The sequence below is a fragment of the Oncorhynchus clarkii genome, chromosome 4, assembly GCF_045791955.1.
Source record: "Oncorhynchus clarkii lewisi isolate Uvic-CL-2024 chromosome 4, UVic_Ocla_1.0, whole genome shotgun sequence".
In the NCBI taxonomy this organism is placed as follows: Eukaryota; Metazoa; Chordata; class Actinopteri; order Salmoniformes; family Salmonidae; genus Oncorhynchus; species Oncorhynchus clarkii.
The window spans coordinates 83,221,677-83,238,557 of NC_092150.1; the positions used below are offsets into that span (position 1 = coordinate 83,221,677).

Here is a 16,881-nt window from a genome sequence, read left to right on the forward strand (position 1 = left end):
GGTCTGATGAAACCAAGTTGAACCTAATGCCAAGCGTCACGTATGGACGATACTGTGGGGATGTTTTTCAGAGGCAGGGACTGTGAGACTTGTCGGGATCGAGGGAAAGATGAACAGAGCAAAGTAGAGAGCAATCCTTGATGAAAATCTGCTCCAGAGCAAAGGTTCACCTTCCAACAGGACAATGACCCTAAGCATACGGCCAAGACAATGCAGGAGTGGCTTTGGGACACGGCTCAATGTCCTGTAGGGGCCCAGCCAGAGTTCAGACTTGAACCTGATCGAACATCTCTGGAGAGACCTGGAAATAGCTGTGCAGCAACATTCCCCATTCAACCTGAAGGAGCTTGAGAGGATCTGCAGAGAAGAATGGGAGAAACTGCTCAAATAGAGGTGTGCCAAGCTTGTAGCATCATACCCAAGAACACTTGATACTGTAATCGCTACCAAAGGTACTTCAACAACAAAGTACTGAGGAAAGGGTCTGAATACAAAAGTGATATTTTAGTTTTCTGAAAACATGTTTATGCTTTGTCATTATGGGGTATTGTGTTTTTTCCTCAAATAATTTGATCCATTTTAATATAAGGCTGTAACGTAAGAAAATACAGAAAACTGAAAAAGGTCTGAATACTTTCTGAACACACTCTATTTAACCCCTTTTCTTGGGTAAACTACTACCTCCATTCACCCAGAAAACAAATTCAACCGGTCATACAGCAGAACAGAGGATGTCATCGTGTTTGTGAGAATCACCCCTTTCCACAGGGACATTAGTTCGTAGCCCAAAAGGTACGTAGAGCAAAATGGGAAGCCAAATTCTTCGGAAGCTACAGCCATTTTCGTGAATAGACCGATTTCCGGGATGTCTCAGTCTGACAAACACCGCTGTAGCTCGGCCACCTTCCACCGCAGATGGGATGTCTCAGTCTGACAAACACCTCTGTAGCTCGGCCACCTTCCACCGCAGATGGGATGTCTCAGTCTGACAAACACCTCTGTAGCTCGGCCACCTTCCACCGCAGATGGGATGTCTCAGTCTGACAAACACCGCTGTAGCTCGGCCACCTTCCACCGCAGATGGGATGTCTCAGTCTGACAAACACCTCTGTAGCTCGGCCACCTTCCACCGCAGATGGGATGTCTCAGTCTGACAAACACCTCTGTAGCTCGGCCACCTTCCACCGCAGAACGTCACAGGTGGATGCGGTAGACAGACAGATAGTTATCGCTTAAACCAACAGATTGATGGTAAGGTTTTTTATTATGTTACTTATATAGACGCACTGGTGCGTCAATAGACTATATGGGGATTTATATACAGCACATGCCTTTTGAGTGCTTTGATTTAAGTTGCCCCTACCCACTGATACAGGGATGGATACCTTTCAATGGATGAGGTTAGAATTGGGGCTAGGATAAACTGATCCTAGATCTGTGCTGAAGGTAAACTTCTACCTAGAAGGCTACTTAATGAAGGAGTTAGTTTTTGCTCAGTATAGGACTTAGAGAATGGAATGGTAGAGGATGGACAGGGAATAGTAGAGAATGGACAGAGAATGAAATGGACAGAGAATGGAATGGTAGAGAATGGACAGAGAATGGAATGGTAGAGAATGGACAGAGGGGGATAACTGAGATATGAGTGGATCCTGCATCGATCCCAATACAGTGTGTTAATCTATTGAGTTCCCCTCTGGCAGAAAACCCTGGCTAAACAGTTGAACAGCAGAGCAGACTTTGGCCATTATAAAGCCACGCTGAGCATATGAAGTGGGTGGGGGGGGGGGGGTTGCATTGGACTAAACCTTGTGATTGACTTTGGGTTCAGCATTGCCAGGCAGTTTTGCCTCTATAAAGGAGGTATATAGATTATATCTAGTGATTTGGGGTTGGGTTGTGTATACAGGTTAAATCCACTATGGAACCTGCTAAGCAATGAGAGGTAATACGCTGTATCATTTCACATAATTTGTTCTAGGACTCAGAGAGCAGGAAGGAATGGCTTGTGCTGAGCAAGTTGATTTAGCTATCACTAGACATGCCGTCAGCTTTACTGACGACATACAACGTACAACGTAAAAAGGAATTATGATATGGCCTTCTATTCCACCCAGACTATTTCGCTTTAATCAATGGCTGTAAATCCATTTTGTTCCCCTATAGGATTGTGTCAAGGTTCTACAATCTTTACAAACTAAGGCAAATTACATGTTTACTACAAAATTAAATATTTTATTTGCTGTACATGAATTGTGACTGCCATTTTATTTAGATTTTCCTCCCGCATAACATGACAACGAAGTGTAGACAGAGCGTAAATAAAACAATTTACAAATAAAACCTCAAGGCAGCAGGACTACTGTTCAACTGATGGCAGTTAAAACATTTGGTCTGGTCGTACTCAGACGGACATAAGTAGAATTCTTCATAGGCTGCGAAAAAAAACCCAGCAGATGCTCCCATTATATACAGCATGTAACATCTACACAATTCATAATATGTTGAGAATCCTTAAGATGTAAAAAAAAAAAAAAAAAAAAAAAAACTGTTGGCAGGTGGTACTTTATACACAGACAAACAAATGCTTTCCCACAATATCCAATAATGTGCAAAAGACTAGGATGGCATGGACGTGATTGTACAACAACCAGACATTTTGACACATCTCTACTGACCGTGGCCATGCTAAAATACAGTTATCAATTCAAGGAAGGATGGATGTTAACACATCTGACAGCATTGGTTAGGTGAAAATGGTATCATGTCCCCTTGAGGAGGGCAGGAAGACAGAAAAAGCGAGAGCGGTGTATCCTTATCAGAATAGTAACAGAGACATGAAAGATGACTAGACATGGAATACTACAAGAGATGGGGGTCTCACAGTGAAGGAAACACATCACTAGGGCCAGGGTTTAGCCAGCCATCCAGTCACAACCAATTGTCCTTGACTTGATCCTCGTCCTGTTCTCACCGGCCAGAAGAGAAGGGTTAGTTCAAGACTGTAGGCAAAAAAAGGCACACTATGGGGCCTCCCGAGTGGCGCAGCGGTCTAAGGCACTGCATCGCGGGGAGGGGGTTGCTTTACTTGGCACATCGCGCTCTAGCGACTCCTTGTGGCTGGCCAGGTGACTGCAGGCTGACCCTGGTCGCCAGTTGAACAGTGTTTCCTCCGACACGTTGGTGCGGCGGGCTTCCGGGTTAAGCTGGCGGGTGGTAAGGAGTGCGGCTTGGCGAGTCATGTTTCGGAATTCACCTTCGCCTCTCCCGAGCCCGTTAGGGAGTTGCAGCAATGAAACAAGATAGTAATTAGGGAGAAGGGGGGTAAAATACACTAAAGACCCACTACAACACCACTCCTCCTCACAACCAGAATTTCACTTCTCTCGTTTCCAGTTTAGAGAAGGAATGACACTTGTTGGCCTCGCAGATCATATTAACATACAAAGAGCATTAGTCAGTCACTGACCCTACACATCCTGACCTGTAGCTCTCCAGGACCAGGCTTGCTTAAGTCCACTGACATAAAGGAGAGGACATTATGTCAGTGGAGTTCATCTGTTATCCAGGGTGAAAGAGTACGGCAGGCTGTGAGGGACATTAGGAGTGTTTGATGGTGTATTTGCCTTCCTGCAGCTGAGAGACGTAGAGTTTGGACAGTCAGGCTGTTTGAACCACACCTCGTCATGGTTTATGGCGGTTATTATGGCGCTGTGCGGAGAGACGGAAGAGGATTGGATAATAAAATATATGATTTTACAATACATTCACCTATATGCCTCTTTACACCAATTCACTTACAACACCTGAATCTAGTGTATGAACGACAACAGTGTTTCCACACAAGATCATGCTCCCACGCTCAAATGCGCCACATGCAAATATATACATACAGAAACACACACACACCATTTGAAAACATACATTTCCTACACAGACACCAAGACACACACCTGGTAGTATGTTGGTCCTTCTTGTTGATACACAAGGCCTGTCCTCTGCACTACCACTGGCTGTCATAGAACAGTCTGCCCTCCTCTGACCTCGCCACATGGTGGTGTCTGTCCGCCTTGGTAGGGACTACACACACACACAGCACAAACACGTCATAACGAAGGTACAACAGTTGTTAACACTATGTATTAACATATACCCACACTATCTAAATACATACATTCAGAAAGTCTTAAATAAGGAGTGAAACTAAGCTGATACGATCCGGGACGGAGTACCGGCAAAATAAATAGTGGGGCTTCGCCATACCGGTTGAACAATAATTAACAAAGAAGCCATGGAAACTGTAGGCTGCTACACTATTATATAGCATTACAGCATGTCACCTACATGAAACACTGGCAAATGGACTTAAAACCTGGAGAAGAATAAATAAAACAATCGTTATAAGGAGTGGACCAAAGCGCAGCGTGGTTTGGGTTCATCATCATTTATTTTAAATGTGAACCAGCAACAAAGCAATAAAGAGTAACAAACAAACGAACGTACATCCTTGTAGGGCTCAAAAGCAACAACACAAGAACAAGATCCCACAAACAACAGGTGGGAAAAGGCTGCCTAAGTAGAATCCCCAATCAGAGACAACGATAGACAGCTGCCTCTGATTGGGAACCATACCCGGCCAACAAAGAAAAAGAAAACATAGATATACACATAGAAATAATAAACTAGAACACCCCCATCAGTCGCACCCTGACCTACTTCACCATAGAAAATAAAGGCTTTTTATGGTCAGGACATGATATATATATATACACATAGTTGAAGTCAGAAGTTTACATACACTTAGGATGGAGTCATTAAAATGTTTTAACCCCATCCACAAATTTCTTGTTAATTAACAAACTATAAGTTTTGGCAAGTCGGTTAGGACATCTACTTTGTGCATGACACAAGTCATTTTGCCAACAATTGACAGATTATTTCACTTATAATTCACTGTGTCACAATTCCAGTGGGTCAGGAGTTTACATGCACTAAGTTGACTATGCCTTTAAACAGCTTGGAAAATTCCAGAAAATTATGTCATTGCTTTAGAAGCTTCTGATAGGCTAATTGACATCATTTGAGTCACTGGAGGTGTACCTGTGGATGTATTTCAAGGCCTAGTTTCAAACTCAGTGCCTCTTTGCTTGACACCATGGGAAAAATTAAATAAATCAGCCAACCTCAGAAAAATAATTGTAGACCTCCACAAGTCTGGTTCATCCTTGGGAGCAATTTCCAAATGCTTGAAGGTACCACGTTCAGCTGTACAAACAGTACGCAAGTATAAACACCATGGGACCACGCAGCCATCATACCGCTCAGGAAGGAGACGCGTTCTGTCTCCTAGAGATGAACGTATTTGGTGCGAAAAGTGCAAATCAATCCCAGAACAACAGCAAAGGACTTTGTGAAGATGCTGGAGGAAACAGGTACAAAATTATCTATATCCACAGTAAAACGAGTCCTATATCGACATAACCTCAAACCGCCGTTAAAAAAATGCCAGACTACGGTTTGCAACTGCACATGGGGACAACGATCGTACTTTTTGGAGAAATGTCCTCTGGTCCGATGAAACAAAAATAGAACTGTTTGGCCATAATGACCATCGTTATGTTTGGAAGAAAAAGGGGGAGGCTTGCAAGCCGAAGAACACGATCCCAACTGTGAAGCACGGGGGTGGCAGCATCATGTTGTGGGGGTGCTTTGCTGCAGGAGGGACTGGTGCACTTCATAAAATAGATGGCATCATGAGGTAGGAAAAATGTGTGGATATATTGAAGCAACATCAAGACATCAGTCAGGAAGTTAAAGCTTGGTCGCAAATGGACAATGACCCCAAGCATACCTCCAAAGTTGTGGCAAAATGGCTTAAGGACAACAAAGTCAAGGTATTGGAGTGGCCAGACCTCAATCCTAAAGAAATGGGCAGAACTGAAAAAGCATGTGCGAGCAAGGAGGCCTACAAACCTGACTCAGTTACACCAGCTCTGTCAGGAGGAATGGGACAAGATTCCCCCAACTTATTGTGGGAAGCTTGTGGAAGGCTACCCAAAACATTTGACACAAGTTAAACAATTTAAAGGCAATGCTACCAAATACTAATTGAGTGTATGTAAACTTCTGACCCACTGGGAATGTGAAGAAAGGAATAAAAGCTAAAAAAATATATAAAAAAATCTCTCTACTATTATTCTGACATTTCACATTCTTAAAAAAAAGTGGTGATCCTAACTGACCTAAGACAGGGGATTTTTGATAGGCTTAAATGTCAGGAATTGTGAAAAACAGAGTTTAAATATATTTGGCTAAGGTGTTTGTAAACTTCCGACTTTATTTATTTATTTATTTATTTATTTATTTATATATATATTTCACTTCTGAAGTGGTTGACAATCAAATGAAAACATCATGACTAGTTATGTTAATGGAACATCAAAATAATAGATTTTAAAAGATAAATGACTTATCTTTACTATTGGGCCCACAGAGATCCTATTTAACTGAACGGGGACGCTACACGTCATTCTATTAACCGAACGGGGACGCTACACGTCATCCTATTTAACTGAACGGGGACGCTACACGTCATTCTATTAACTGAACGGGGACGCTACACGTCATTCTATTAACTGAACGGGGACGCTACACGTCATTCTATTAACTGAACGGGGACGCTACACGTCATTCTATTAACTGAACGGGGACGCTACACGTCATTCTATTAACTGAACGGGGACGCTACACGTCATTCTATTAACTGAACGTGGATTCTTTCATTCTATTAACTGAACGTGGATTCTGTCATTCTATTAACTGAACGTGGATTCTGTCATTCTATTAACTGAACGTGGATTCTGTCATTCTATTAACTGAACGTGGATTCTGTCATTCTATTAACTGAACGTGGATTCTGTCATTCTATTAACTGAACGTGGATTCTGTCATTCTATTAACTGAACGTGGATTCTGTCATTCTATTAACTGAACGGGGATTCTGTCATTCTATTAACTGAACGGGGATTCTGTCATTCTATTAACTGAACGGGGATTCTGTCATTCTATTAACTGAACGGGGATTCTGTCATTCTATTAACTGAACGGGGATTCTGTCATTCTATTAACTGAATGGGGATTCTGTCGTTCTATTAACTGAATGGGGATTCTGTCGTTCTATTAACTGAATGGGGATTCTGTCGTTCTATTAACTGAATGGGGATTCTGTCGTTCTATTAACTGAATGGGGATTCTGTCGTTCTATGTCTATCGCCCCCACCCCCCCCCCCAAAAAAAACATAAATGTAAACATAGAAGGTACTGTACAGGTACATTTTTTTTTATCTACTTTCATCCCTGCTCTTAATATAATGTGGGACCAGATACTGTAACAAATGAAAGACATAAAGCTGAGATTCTTACCATCAACCTTGACCCTGTGCGACCCCAAAGTCACCTCCGCCTGTGGTGCATACAGAACAAGATTGAAAAGTTAAATTCCAACCCTAACAAAATTACAACAAAGACGTACATTTGGTTAACTCAAATACCTTTCGTATTGCTGTCCAGTCTTCAAGTACATCGAGGTCTTGCAACATGTAAACAATATATGGACGTGGGAAAGGGTTAAGCAAAAAGCTCAAGTTCTTTATTGATATTAGCACTGGCCGTATCTGTATCTAATACAGCATCGATAGAGTAAGACTGTCCGTATCTGTATCTAATACAGCCTCGATAGAGTAAGACTGGCCGTATCTGTATCTAATACAGCCTCGATAGAGTAAGACTGGCCGTATCTGTATCTAATACAGCATCGATAGAGTAAGACTGACCGTATCTGTATCTAATACAGCCTCGATAGAGTAAGACTGACCGTATCTGTATCTAATACAGCCTCGATAGAGTAAGACTGACCGTATCTGTATCCAATACAGCATCGATAGAGTAAGACTGACCGTATCTGTATCTAATACAGCCTCGATAGAGTAAGACTGGCCGTATCTGTATCTAATACAGCATCGATAGAGTAAGACGGGTAGACAGAAAGGATATCTGAGACAACAACAGGCTTCTTTTTCTTGACAGGGCAGAAGGGATCCTTCGTCTTGTTCTTCCGTGAACATAAACCATCATTCCACAGTTCTGGAATGCAGAGACAGAGCAAGAAGAGCGCAGAGACAGAGCAAGAAGAGCGCAGAGACAGAGCAGGAAGAGCGCAGAGACAGAGCAGGAAGAGCGCAGAGACAGAGCAGGAAGAGCGCAGAGACAGAGCAGGAAGAGCGCAGAGACAGAGCAAGAAGAGCGCAGAGACAGAGCAAGAAGAGCGCAGAGACAGAGCAAGAAGAGCGCAGAGACAGAGCAAGAAGAGCGCAGAGACAGAGCAAGAAGAGCGCAGAGACAGAGCAAGAAGAGCGCAGAGACAGAGCAAGAAGAGCGCAGAGACAGAGCAAGAAGAGCGCAGAGACAGAGCAAGAAGAGCGCAGAGACAGAGCAGGAAGAGCACAGAGACAGAGCAAGAAGAGCGCAGAGACAGAGCAGGAAGAGCGCAGAGACAGAGCAAGAAGAGCGCAGAGACAGAGCAAGAAGAGCGCAGAGACAGAGCAGGAAGAGCGCAGAGACAGAGCAGGAAGAGCGCAGAGACAGAGCAAGAAGAGCGCAGAGACAGAGCAGGAAGAGCGCAAAGCCACTCAAGACAGTTAGTGCCTTCAGAAAGTGTTCCCTCCCCTTGACTTTTTCTACATTATGTTACAACAGGAAGAAAAAAAAAAAGAGAATTTTGGCCACTAGCCAGGAGTACAAATCTGCCTAACAAGTCACATAATAAATTGCATGGACTCACTCTGTGTACAATAATAATATTTAACATTATTTTTTAATGACTACCTCATCTCTGTACCCCACACACAGATAATTGTAAGGTCCCTCAGTTGAGCAGTGAATTTCAAGCCCTGATTCAACCACAAATATCAGGGAGGTTTTCCAATGACTTTCAAAGAATGGCCCCTATTGGTAGATGGGTAAAAATAAAAAGTAGACATTGAATTTCCTTTTGAGCATGGTGAAGTTATTAATTACACTTTAGGTGTATTGATAAACCCAGTATCTACAAAGATACAGGCGTCCTTCCAAACTCAATTACTGGAGAGGAAGGAAAATGCTCAGGGATTTCACCATGAGGCCAATGGTGACTTTAAAACAGATTGGGTTTTATTTTATTAACTAGGCAAGTTAGTCAAGAGCAAATTCTTATTTCCAATGAAAGACAGGCTACCCCGGCCAACGCTGGGCCAACTGTGCACCGCCCTATGGGACTCGCGATCACAGCCAGTTGTGATACAGCCCGAAATCGAACCCAGGTCTGCAGTGACACCTCTAGTTACGCTACAATACTAACCTAATTGACAGAGTGAAAAGGAAGCCTGTACACAAAACAAATATTCTAAAACACTCATGCTGTTTGCAACAAGGCACTAAAGTAAAACTGCAAAAAATGTGGCAAAGCAAATAACTTTTTGTCCTGAATACAAAGTGTTATGTTTGGGGCAAATCCAACACAACACATTACAGAGTCTCTCTATATTTTCAAGCATACTGGTGGCTGCATCATATTATGGGTATGCTATTAATCACTAATGACAGGGTCTTTATCAGGATAAAATAAAGAAATGGAATGGAGCTAAGCACAGACAAAATCCTAGAGGAAAACCTGGTTCAGTCTGCTGTCCACCAGACACTGGGAGATGAATTCACCTTTCAGCAGGACAATAACCTAAAACACATGGCCAAATCTACACTGGAGTTGCTTACCAAGAAAACCGTGAATGTTCCTGAGTTGCCACGTTAGTTTTGACTTAAATCTGCTTGAAAATCTATGGCAAGATCTGAAAATGGTTGTCTGGCAATGATCAACAACCAATTTAACAGAGCTTGAAGAATTTAGAAAATAATAAATGGGCAAATGAGGCACAATCCAAGAGAGAAAAGCTCTGAGAGACTTACCCAGAAAGACTCACAACTGTAATCACTGCCAAAGGTGCTTCTACAAAGTACTGACTCAGGGGTGTGAATACTATTGTAAATTGGATATTTCTGCACTTAATTTTCAAGTCATTTGCAAAAATGTTTTAAAAAATGGTATCCCATAATTCACTTTGTCATTACGGGATACCATTTGTAGATGGGTGAGAGAAAAAATATATACATTGAATACATTTTGAATTCAGTCAAACAAGATGAGAAAAGAAACCCAGTGCTCTTGATAGCATCACTGCTCTTTAATAAGCTTTACGTATCGACCACAAGGCCTTCGTCAGAGCTTTACGTATCGACCACAAGGCCTTCGTCAGAGCTTTACGTATCGACCACAAGGCCTTCGTCAGAGCTTTACGTATCGACCACAAGGCCTTCGTCAGAGCTTTACGTATCGACCACAAGGCCTTCGTCAGAGCTTTACGTATCAACCACAAGGCCTTCGTCAGAGCTTTACGTATCGACCACAAGGCCTTCGTCAGAGCTTTACGTATCGACCACAAGGCCTTCGTCAGAGCTTTACGTATCAACCACAAGGCCTTCGTCAGAGCTTTACGTATCAACCACAAGGCCTTCGTCAGAGCTTTACGTATCAACCACAAGGCCTTCGTCAGAGCTTTACGTATCAACCACAAGGCTTTCGTCAGAGCTTTACGTATCGACCACAAGGCCTTCGTCAGAGCTTTACGTATCGACCACAAGGCCTTCGTCAGAGCTTTACGTATCAACCACAAGGCCTTCGTCAGAGCTTTACGTATCAACCACAAGGCCTTCGTCAGAGCTTTACGTATCGACCACAAGGCCTTCGTCAGAGCTTTACGTATCAACCACAAGGCCTTCGTCAGAGCTTTACGTATCAACCACAAGGCCTTCGTCAGAGCTTTACGTATCAACCACAAGGCCTTCGTCAGAGCTTTACGTATCGACCACAAGGCCTTCGTCAGAGCTTTACGTATCGACCACAAGGCCTTCGTCAGAGCTTTACGTATCGACCACAAGGCCTTCGTCAGAGCTTTACGTATCGACCACAAGGCCTTCGTCAGAGCTTTACGTATCAACCACAAGGCCTTCGTCAGAGCTTTACGTATCAACCACAAGGCCTTCGTCAGAGCTTTACGTATCGACCACAAGGCCTTCGTCAGAGCTTTACGTATCAACCACAAGGCCTTCGTCAGAGCTTTACGTATCAACCACAAGGCCTTCGTCAGAGCTTTACGTATCGACCACAAGGCCTTCGTCAGAGCTTTACGTATCGACCACAAGGCCTTCGTCAGAGCTTTACGTATCGACCACAAGGCCTTCGTCAGAGCTTTACGTATCGACCACAAGGCCTTCGTCAGAGCTTTACGTATCGACCACAAGGCCTTCGTCAGAGCTTTACGTATCGACCTCAAGGCCTTCGTCAGAGCTTTACGTATCGACCACAAGGCCTTCGTCAGAGCTTTACGTATCGACCTCAAGGCCTTCGTCAGAGCTTGTGTGTGTGTCTCGAATTTGCACCCTTATGTAGACATAGCTCCACCCTCATCGGTTCAATGATAATCGAATGTGGTTGGAGTCGAGGGAGAATAAGCAAGTGTTACCAAATATAACAATGTGCATTTCATAAGTATTCACATCAAAATGTGGAATAAGTCAAGGGGTATGAATACTTTGTGAAGGCACTTTCAATCCGAGCTGGTATACCTGAGATTGTAGGGTATGCAGGATCTCTCTCTCCAGCCCTGCATTTAAACACCTAATTCAACACATCACCTACCCTCAATGCCCTTCATTTAGTTCAATCAGGTGTGTCAGTAATAGCATTTACTTAGATTAACAGGCTTTAAAGTAATTTCCAACTAATATCGACTGTACAGTAATAGCCTTCCTCATCGTCCTCTATATGTAGTTAACAGGAGTATTGCATATAGCCCGGGGCTATAGCCTCCTGTACCTGAGGTGATGTCGATACTGTGTCGGTCCTCCTCCAGGCGTCTGATCTTCTCCTCTAAGTCACTGTGCACCGTGTCAAACAGCAACAGCTTCTCGCTCTGGGAGGAAACACAGAACATGGATGAGTACTGTAGTACTACCAAAACCATGGCGAGAGACCCTGGTCCAATACATACAAAAATGCACCTTTGCTGATTACATAACTGCAAAGCATTCTACGTTATTGTCCAGTAGTTTGCCATGCAACCTTCATTCCTTGAGGTAGCCATATTGGTGACCTGTATGTGACTAGACAAGGGAAAGCAAGGATTCAAACCAACTGCTTTCCACAACCCAAAGCCTCAGACAGGGCCAGAGACAATGATTTAAATTCCACGTTTGATCACTGTCACATTATTCACTGGCCCAACAATTGGCCCTTGGGGATCAATAAAGTTGCATCGTATTGAATTGACCCGACCTCCCAGTGTTGGCAGGCAGCCTGGATCTCACAGTCATACTTGTTCTTCACAGACTCCAGACACAGCTCTTGGTAGATCCCTAGAGAAGATACAGGACAAGGAAAACATCTCTTTAGTCGTGGCACCCTTCGAAAGGTTGGACGTCACTGAGAACAGAGCCATATATCTACAGTGTAACAGTACATTGGATATAAGATACTATAGTACTTTATTAATTTCACAGGGGGGACATATTATTGCACCAGCCAACACAGACATTACCAATAAATACACCATTAAAACACAACAAGGACACACAGACATTACCAATAAATACACCATTAAAACACAACAAGGACACACAGGCATTCCAAGCATCACATCAATGAATATAAAAAGTGTTTGTGTTAAAAAAGATCAGCGGAAACATTATGCTTTAGACCTGGCTAAAATAAATATGTCTGCCATAGCACTGTGATGCTCCAGGTACTGTGGAGGGGGTGGCTAGTGTTGGCCATAGCACTGGGATGCTCCAGGCAGGTACTGTGGGGGGGGGTGGCTAGTGTTGGCCATAGCACTGGGATGCTCCAGGCAGGTACTGTGGGGGGGGGGGGGGGGGGGGGGGGGGTGGCTAGTGTTGGCCATAGCACTGTGATGCTCCAGGTACTGTGGATGGGGTGGCTAGTGTTGGCCATAGCACTGTGATGCTCCAGGTACTGTGGAGGGGGTGGCTAGTGTTGGCCATAGCACTGTGATGCTCCAGGTACTGTGGAGGGGGTGACTAGTGTTGGCCATAGCACTGTGATGCTCCAGGTACTGTGAAGGGGGTGTCTAGTGTTGGCCATAGCACTGTGATGCTCCAGGTACTGTGGAGGGGGTGGCTAGTGTTGGCCATAGCACTGTGATGCTCCAGGTACTGTGGAGGGGGTGGCTAGAGTTGGCCATAGCATTGTGATGCTCCAGGTACTGTGGAGGGGGTGGCTAGTGTTGGCCATAGCGCTGTGATGCTCCAGGTACTGTGGAGGGGGTGTCTAGTGTTGGTCATAGCACTGTGATGCTCCAGGTACTGTGGAGAGGGTGACTCGTGCTGGCTTCTATGCGCCTCATTTTTCTGAGGATCCGCTTATCCAGGATGGGCTCTAGATTGTCCTGGTGGGTGCCGATGATAGATCCAGCCTTCTGAGACTATACACAACGTATATAAACAAATGTCTGTTAGTTATATTTGGAGGTAGCATACCCAGGAACCCAGTAGGTAGGTCATCTAAGGAACACACAACTAAAATGTTTGAAAACCACTGATCTTTCTGACGTTGACATCAGCCGCCTGTCACAACTAAAGTTAAAATGCAATGTGGGACGTTAGTATCCAATCTAGTGTAGGCAAAGTGACATGGAAACTCACCGCCCACTTTAGTTCTGATCTGCATATTCTCCTGTAGGTTGGCCAGTGGTTCCAGATACTCTTGGGCACAGGCTGCTATGACCTCCTGTAGCTTTATATCCACCTGACAGAGCCTCTCCTTGTACAGCCTAGTCATAACGGGATAGACAGGGGTGAGTCAATATAGCAGCATCATCAGTAGCTAGTTGACTTGGCTTAAACATACACGTAAACATGGATCAGAAAGAAATCAATCTGGTAAGACTGAATCAATTTGCGAAGTAGCCAATTTTATTTACTGTTCTTTCAAGTCGCCGAATTGCTTCTCCAGGGTAGTCATCTCGTCCATGCATTCCACTCGTCTCCTCTCGCAGTCCTCGTCGTTCATCTCTGTTGGCAAAATAAACATGTCAACTGTCAGACAACTCCAACACAGTAAACAAAGTAGAAGTAGTTAGCTAGCAACTTTAGCAACATGGCCACGCAGCATCACTTTAGTCATATAGGAGACCATAACCAAACTCGCCATGCATACTGTACTAACACACACGTAAAACGTTTTGAAACTGAATAACAGCAAGCTGCATTTGGCCTAGTTAAATCTAGTTAGCTACATTTACTGTATTCCTTACCCGAGCTGTCTCCATCTTCAGATACAGAAGAGCTGACGATGTCTTCTTCGTCCGTGCTACTAGCGTCTTGCTCTGGGAAATCAACCTCCATATTCTTCGTGGTTGCTTTCTTTCTTTTCGCGAGCTTGCACTTATTAAATTACTGACGATAGGTTGGCGACCTAAATTGTGTCAAAATAAGAGTGTTTTATCAATATAAACAAAGACGGCTAAACAACTAACTAGATTGTTAGTTAGCTAAATAGCTCAAACAGAGCGGAAACTGGACAACGATTTTTTAAATAACTAACCCAAAATAGACCACAGCCTGTCGTTTCTAATGGGAAGAAATGAGTCTTCTTCTGTGGTTTTTTTATGGCGGTTGGCAACCAACTTTAAGGTGCATTACCGCCACCAACCGGTCTGGATTGTGGACCAGAGACAGTGAAGGTTTTATTCTACCCAATAATCTTGTCTCCCAAACTAAACGAAATACATAATTAAAAACTACATCCCCTGAAGATGTCCCAGCAGTTCACTTAATCCTGGCTCTTCAGCCCCATTACTCCTCAAATCTAATAACAATCGCTACCTTTCTCTCACATATTTCTGGCACTGAAATAGAACATCCACTGTCTCCATCACCTCCTGACAATGATCACACCTCCCAGCCGGATGTTTCCCCACCACGTTCAATGTACTTGTGTGCAATAGTCTCAGCCTTGTGACTACACTTTACCTCCCTTCTCTAGCGGCCTGAGGACCAACCTGCCCCCACCTTTTCCTTGATCTTATACAGGTGTCAAAATAAATCAAATCAAATTTTAATTGGTCACATACACATGATTAGCAGATGTTATTGCGGGTGTAGCGAAATGCTTGTGCTTCTAGTTCCGACAGTGCAGTAATATCTAACAAGTCATATCTGAAAGAAATTACACAGCATATACCCAATACACATAAATCTTAGTAGGAATTAATTAAGACTATATACATAGGGATGAGCGATGTCAGAGCGGAACGGACTAAGATACAGTAGAATAGTGTAGAATACAGTATATATGTGTGATGCAAGATATGTAAACATTATTAAGTGAATGAGATACCATAGAATAGTATAGAAAACAGTATATACAGGAGATGAGTAATGCCAGATATGTAAACATTAAGTGACTAAGATACCATAGAATAGTATAGAATACAGTATATACATATGAGATGAGAAATGCAAGATACGTAAACATTATTAAGTGACTAAGATACTGTAGAATAGTACAGAATACCGTATATACATATGAGATGAGTAATGCCAGATATGTAAACATTACTAAAGTGACTAATGTTCCATTCCTTAAAGTGGCAAGCGATTTCTAGTCTATGCCTACAGGCAGCAGCCTCTAATGTGCTAGTGATGGCTGTTTGACAGTCTGATGGCCTTGAGATAGAAGCTGTTTTTCAGTCTCTCTGTCCCAGCTTTGATGCACCTGTAGTGACCAAAGCTTTCTGGATGATAGTGGGGTAAGCAGGCAGTGGCTCTGGTGGTTGATGTCCTTGATGATCTTTTTGGCCTTCCTGTGACATCGGGTGCTCTACGTGTCCTGGAGGGCGGGTAGTTTGCCCCCGGTAATGCGTTGGGCAGACCGCACCACCCTCTGGAGACCCTTTCGGTGCAGTTGCCGTACCAGGCGGTGATACACCCGACAGGATGCTTTCAATTGTGCATAAGATTGTGAGGGTTTTAGGTGACAAGTAACATTTCTTCAGCCTCTTGAAGTTGAAGAGGCTCTGTTGCTCCTTCTTCACCACATTGTTGTGTCGTCTGCAAACTTGATGATTGAGTTGGAGGCATGCTTGGCCACTCAGTCATGGGTGAACAGGGAGTATAGGAGGGGGCTAAGCACGCACCCTTGTGGGGCCCCAGTGTTGAGGATCAGCGGAGTGGAGATGATGTTTCCGACCTTCACCACCTGGGGGATTCCTGTCAGGAAGTCCAGGACCCAGTTGCACCGGGCGGGGTTCAGACCCAGGGCCTCAAGCTTAATGATGAGCTTGGAGGGTACTATGGTGTTGAATGCTGAGCTATAGTCAATAAACAGCATTTTTACATAGCATCCTCTTGTCCAGATGGGATAGAGCAGTGTGCAGAGCGATGGCGTTTGCATCGTCTGTGGATCTATTGGGGCGTTAAGCAAATTGAAGTGTGTCTAAGGTGGCAGGTAACAGGTAATATGATCCTTGGCTGGTCTCTCAAAGCACTTTGTGATGACAGAGGTGAGTGCTACGGGTGATAGTGTTCCTTTACTCTCCCTGTTCCACAACTCTTGCCACTTATTTTTAACCACTCTTCTTATTAATTCCTTGGCTTCTGTTTTACTGATGGACAATTCCGTCTCAACATTAGGATGTTTAAGAGCCTGCTTGGCAATAATATCCACTTCCTCATTCCCCTCTACTCCCACATGAGCTGGTACCCAGAGGAACA

General features: G+C 43.8%; 1 protein-coding gene across 1 annotated transcript; it reads right to left on the minus strand.

Annotated features, from left to right (window-relative positions):
- Positions 1–2,214: 2,214 nt before the first annotated feature.
- Positions 2,215–14,765, minus strand: LOC139407377 (breast cancer metastasis-suppressor 1-like protein-A). Its single transcript, XM_071151104.1, has 10 exons — positions 14,421–14,765; positions 14,088–14,178; positions 13,810–13,937; positions 12,425–12,504; positions 11,966–12,062; positions 8,053–8,142; positions 7,551–7,615; positions 7,423–7,462; positions 3,954–4,080; positions 2,215–3,711 (listed from the first exon to the last, which is right to left on the minus strand). The coding sequence occupies exons 1-9, from the start codon at positions 14,509–14,511 to the stop codon at positions 4,004–4,006; spliced, it is 759 nt and encodes a 252-aa protein (XP_071007205.1). The 5' UTR covers positions 14,512–14,765; the 3' UTR covers positions 2,215–3,711; positions 3,954–4,003.
- Positions 14,766–16,881: the final 2,116 nt, after the last annotated feature.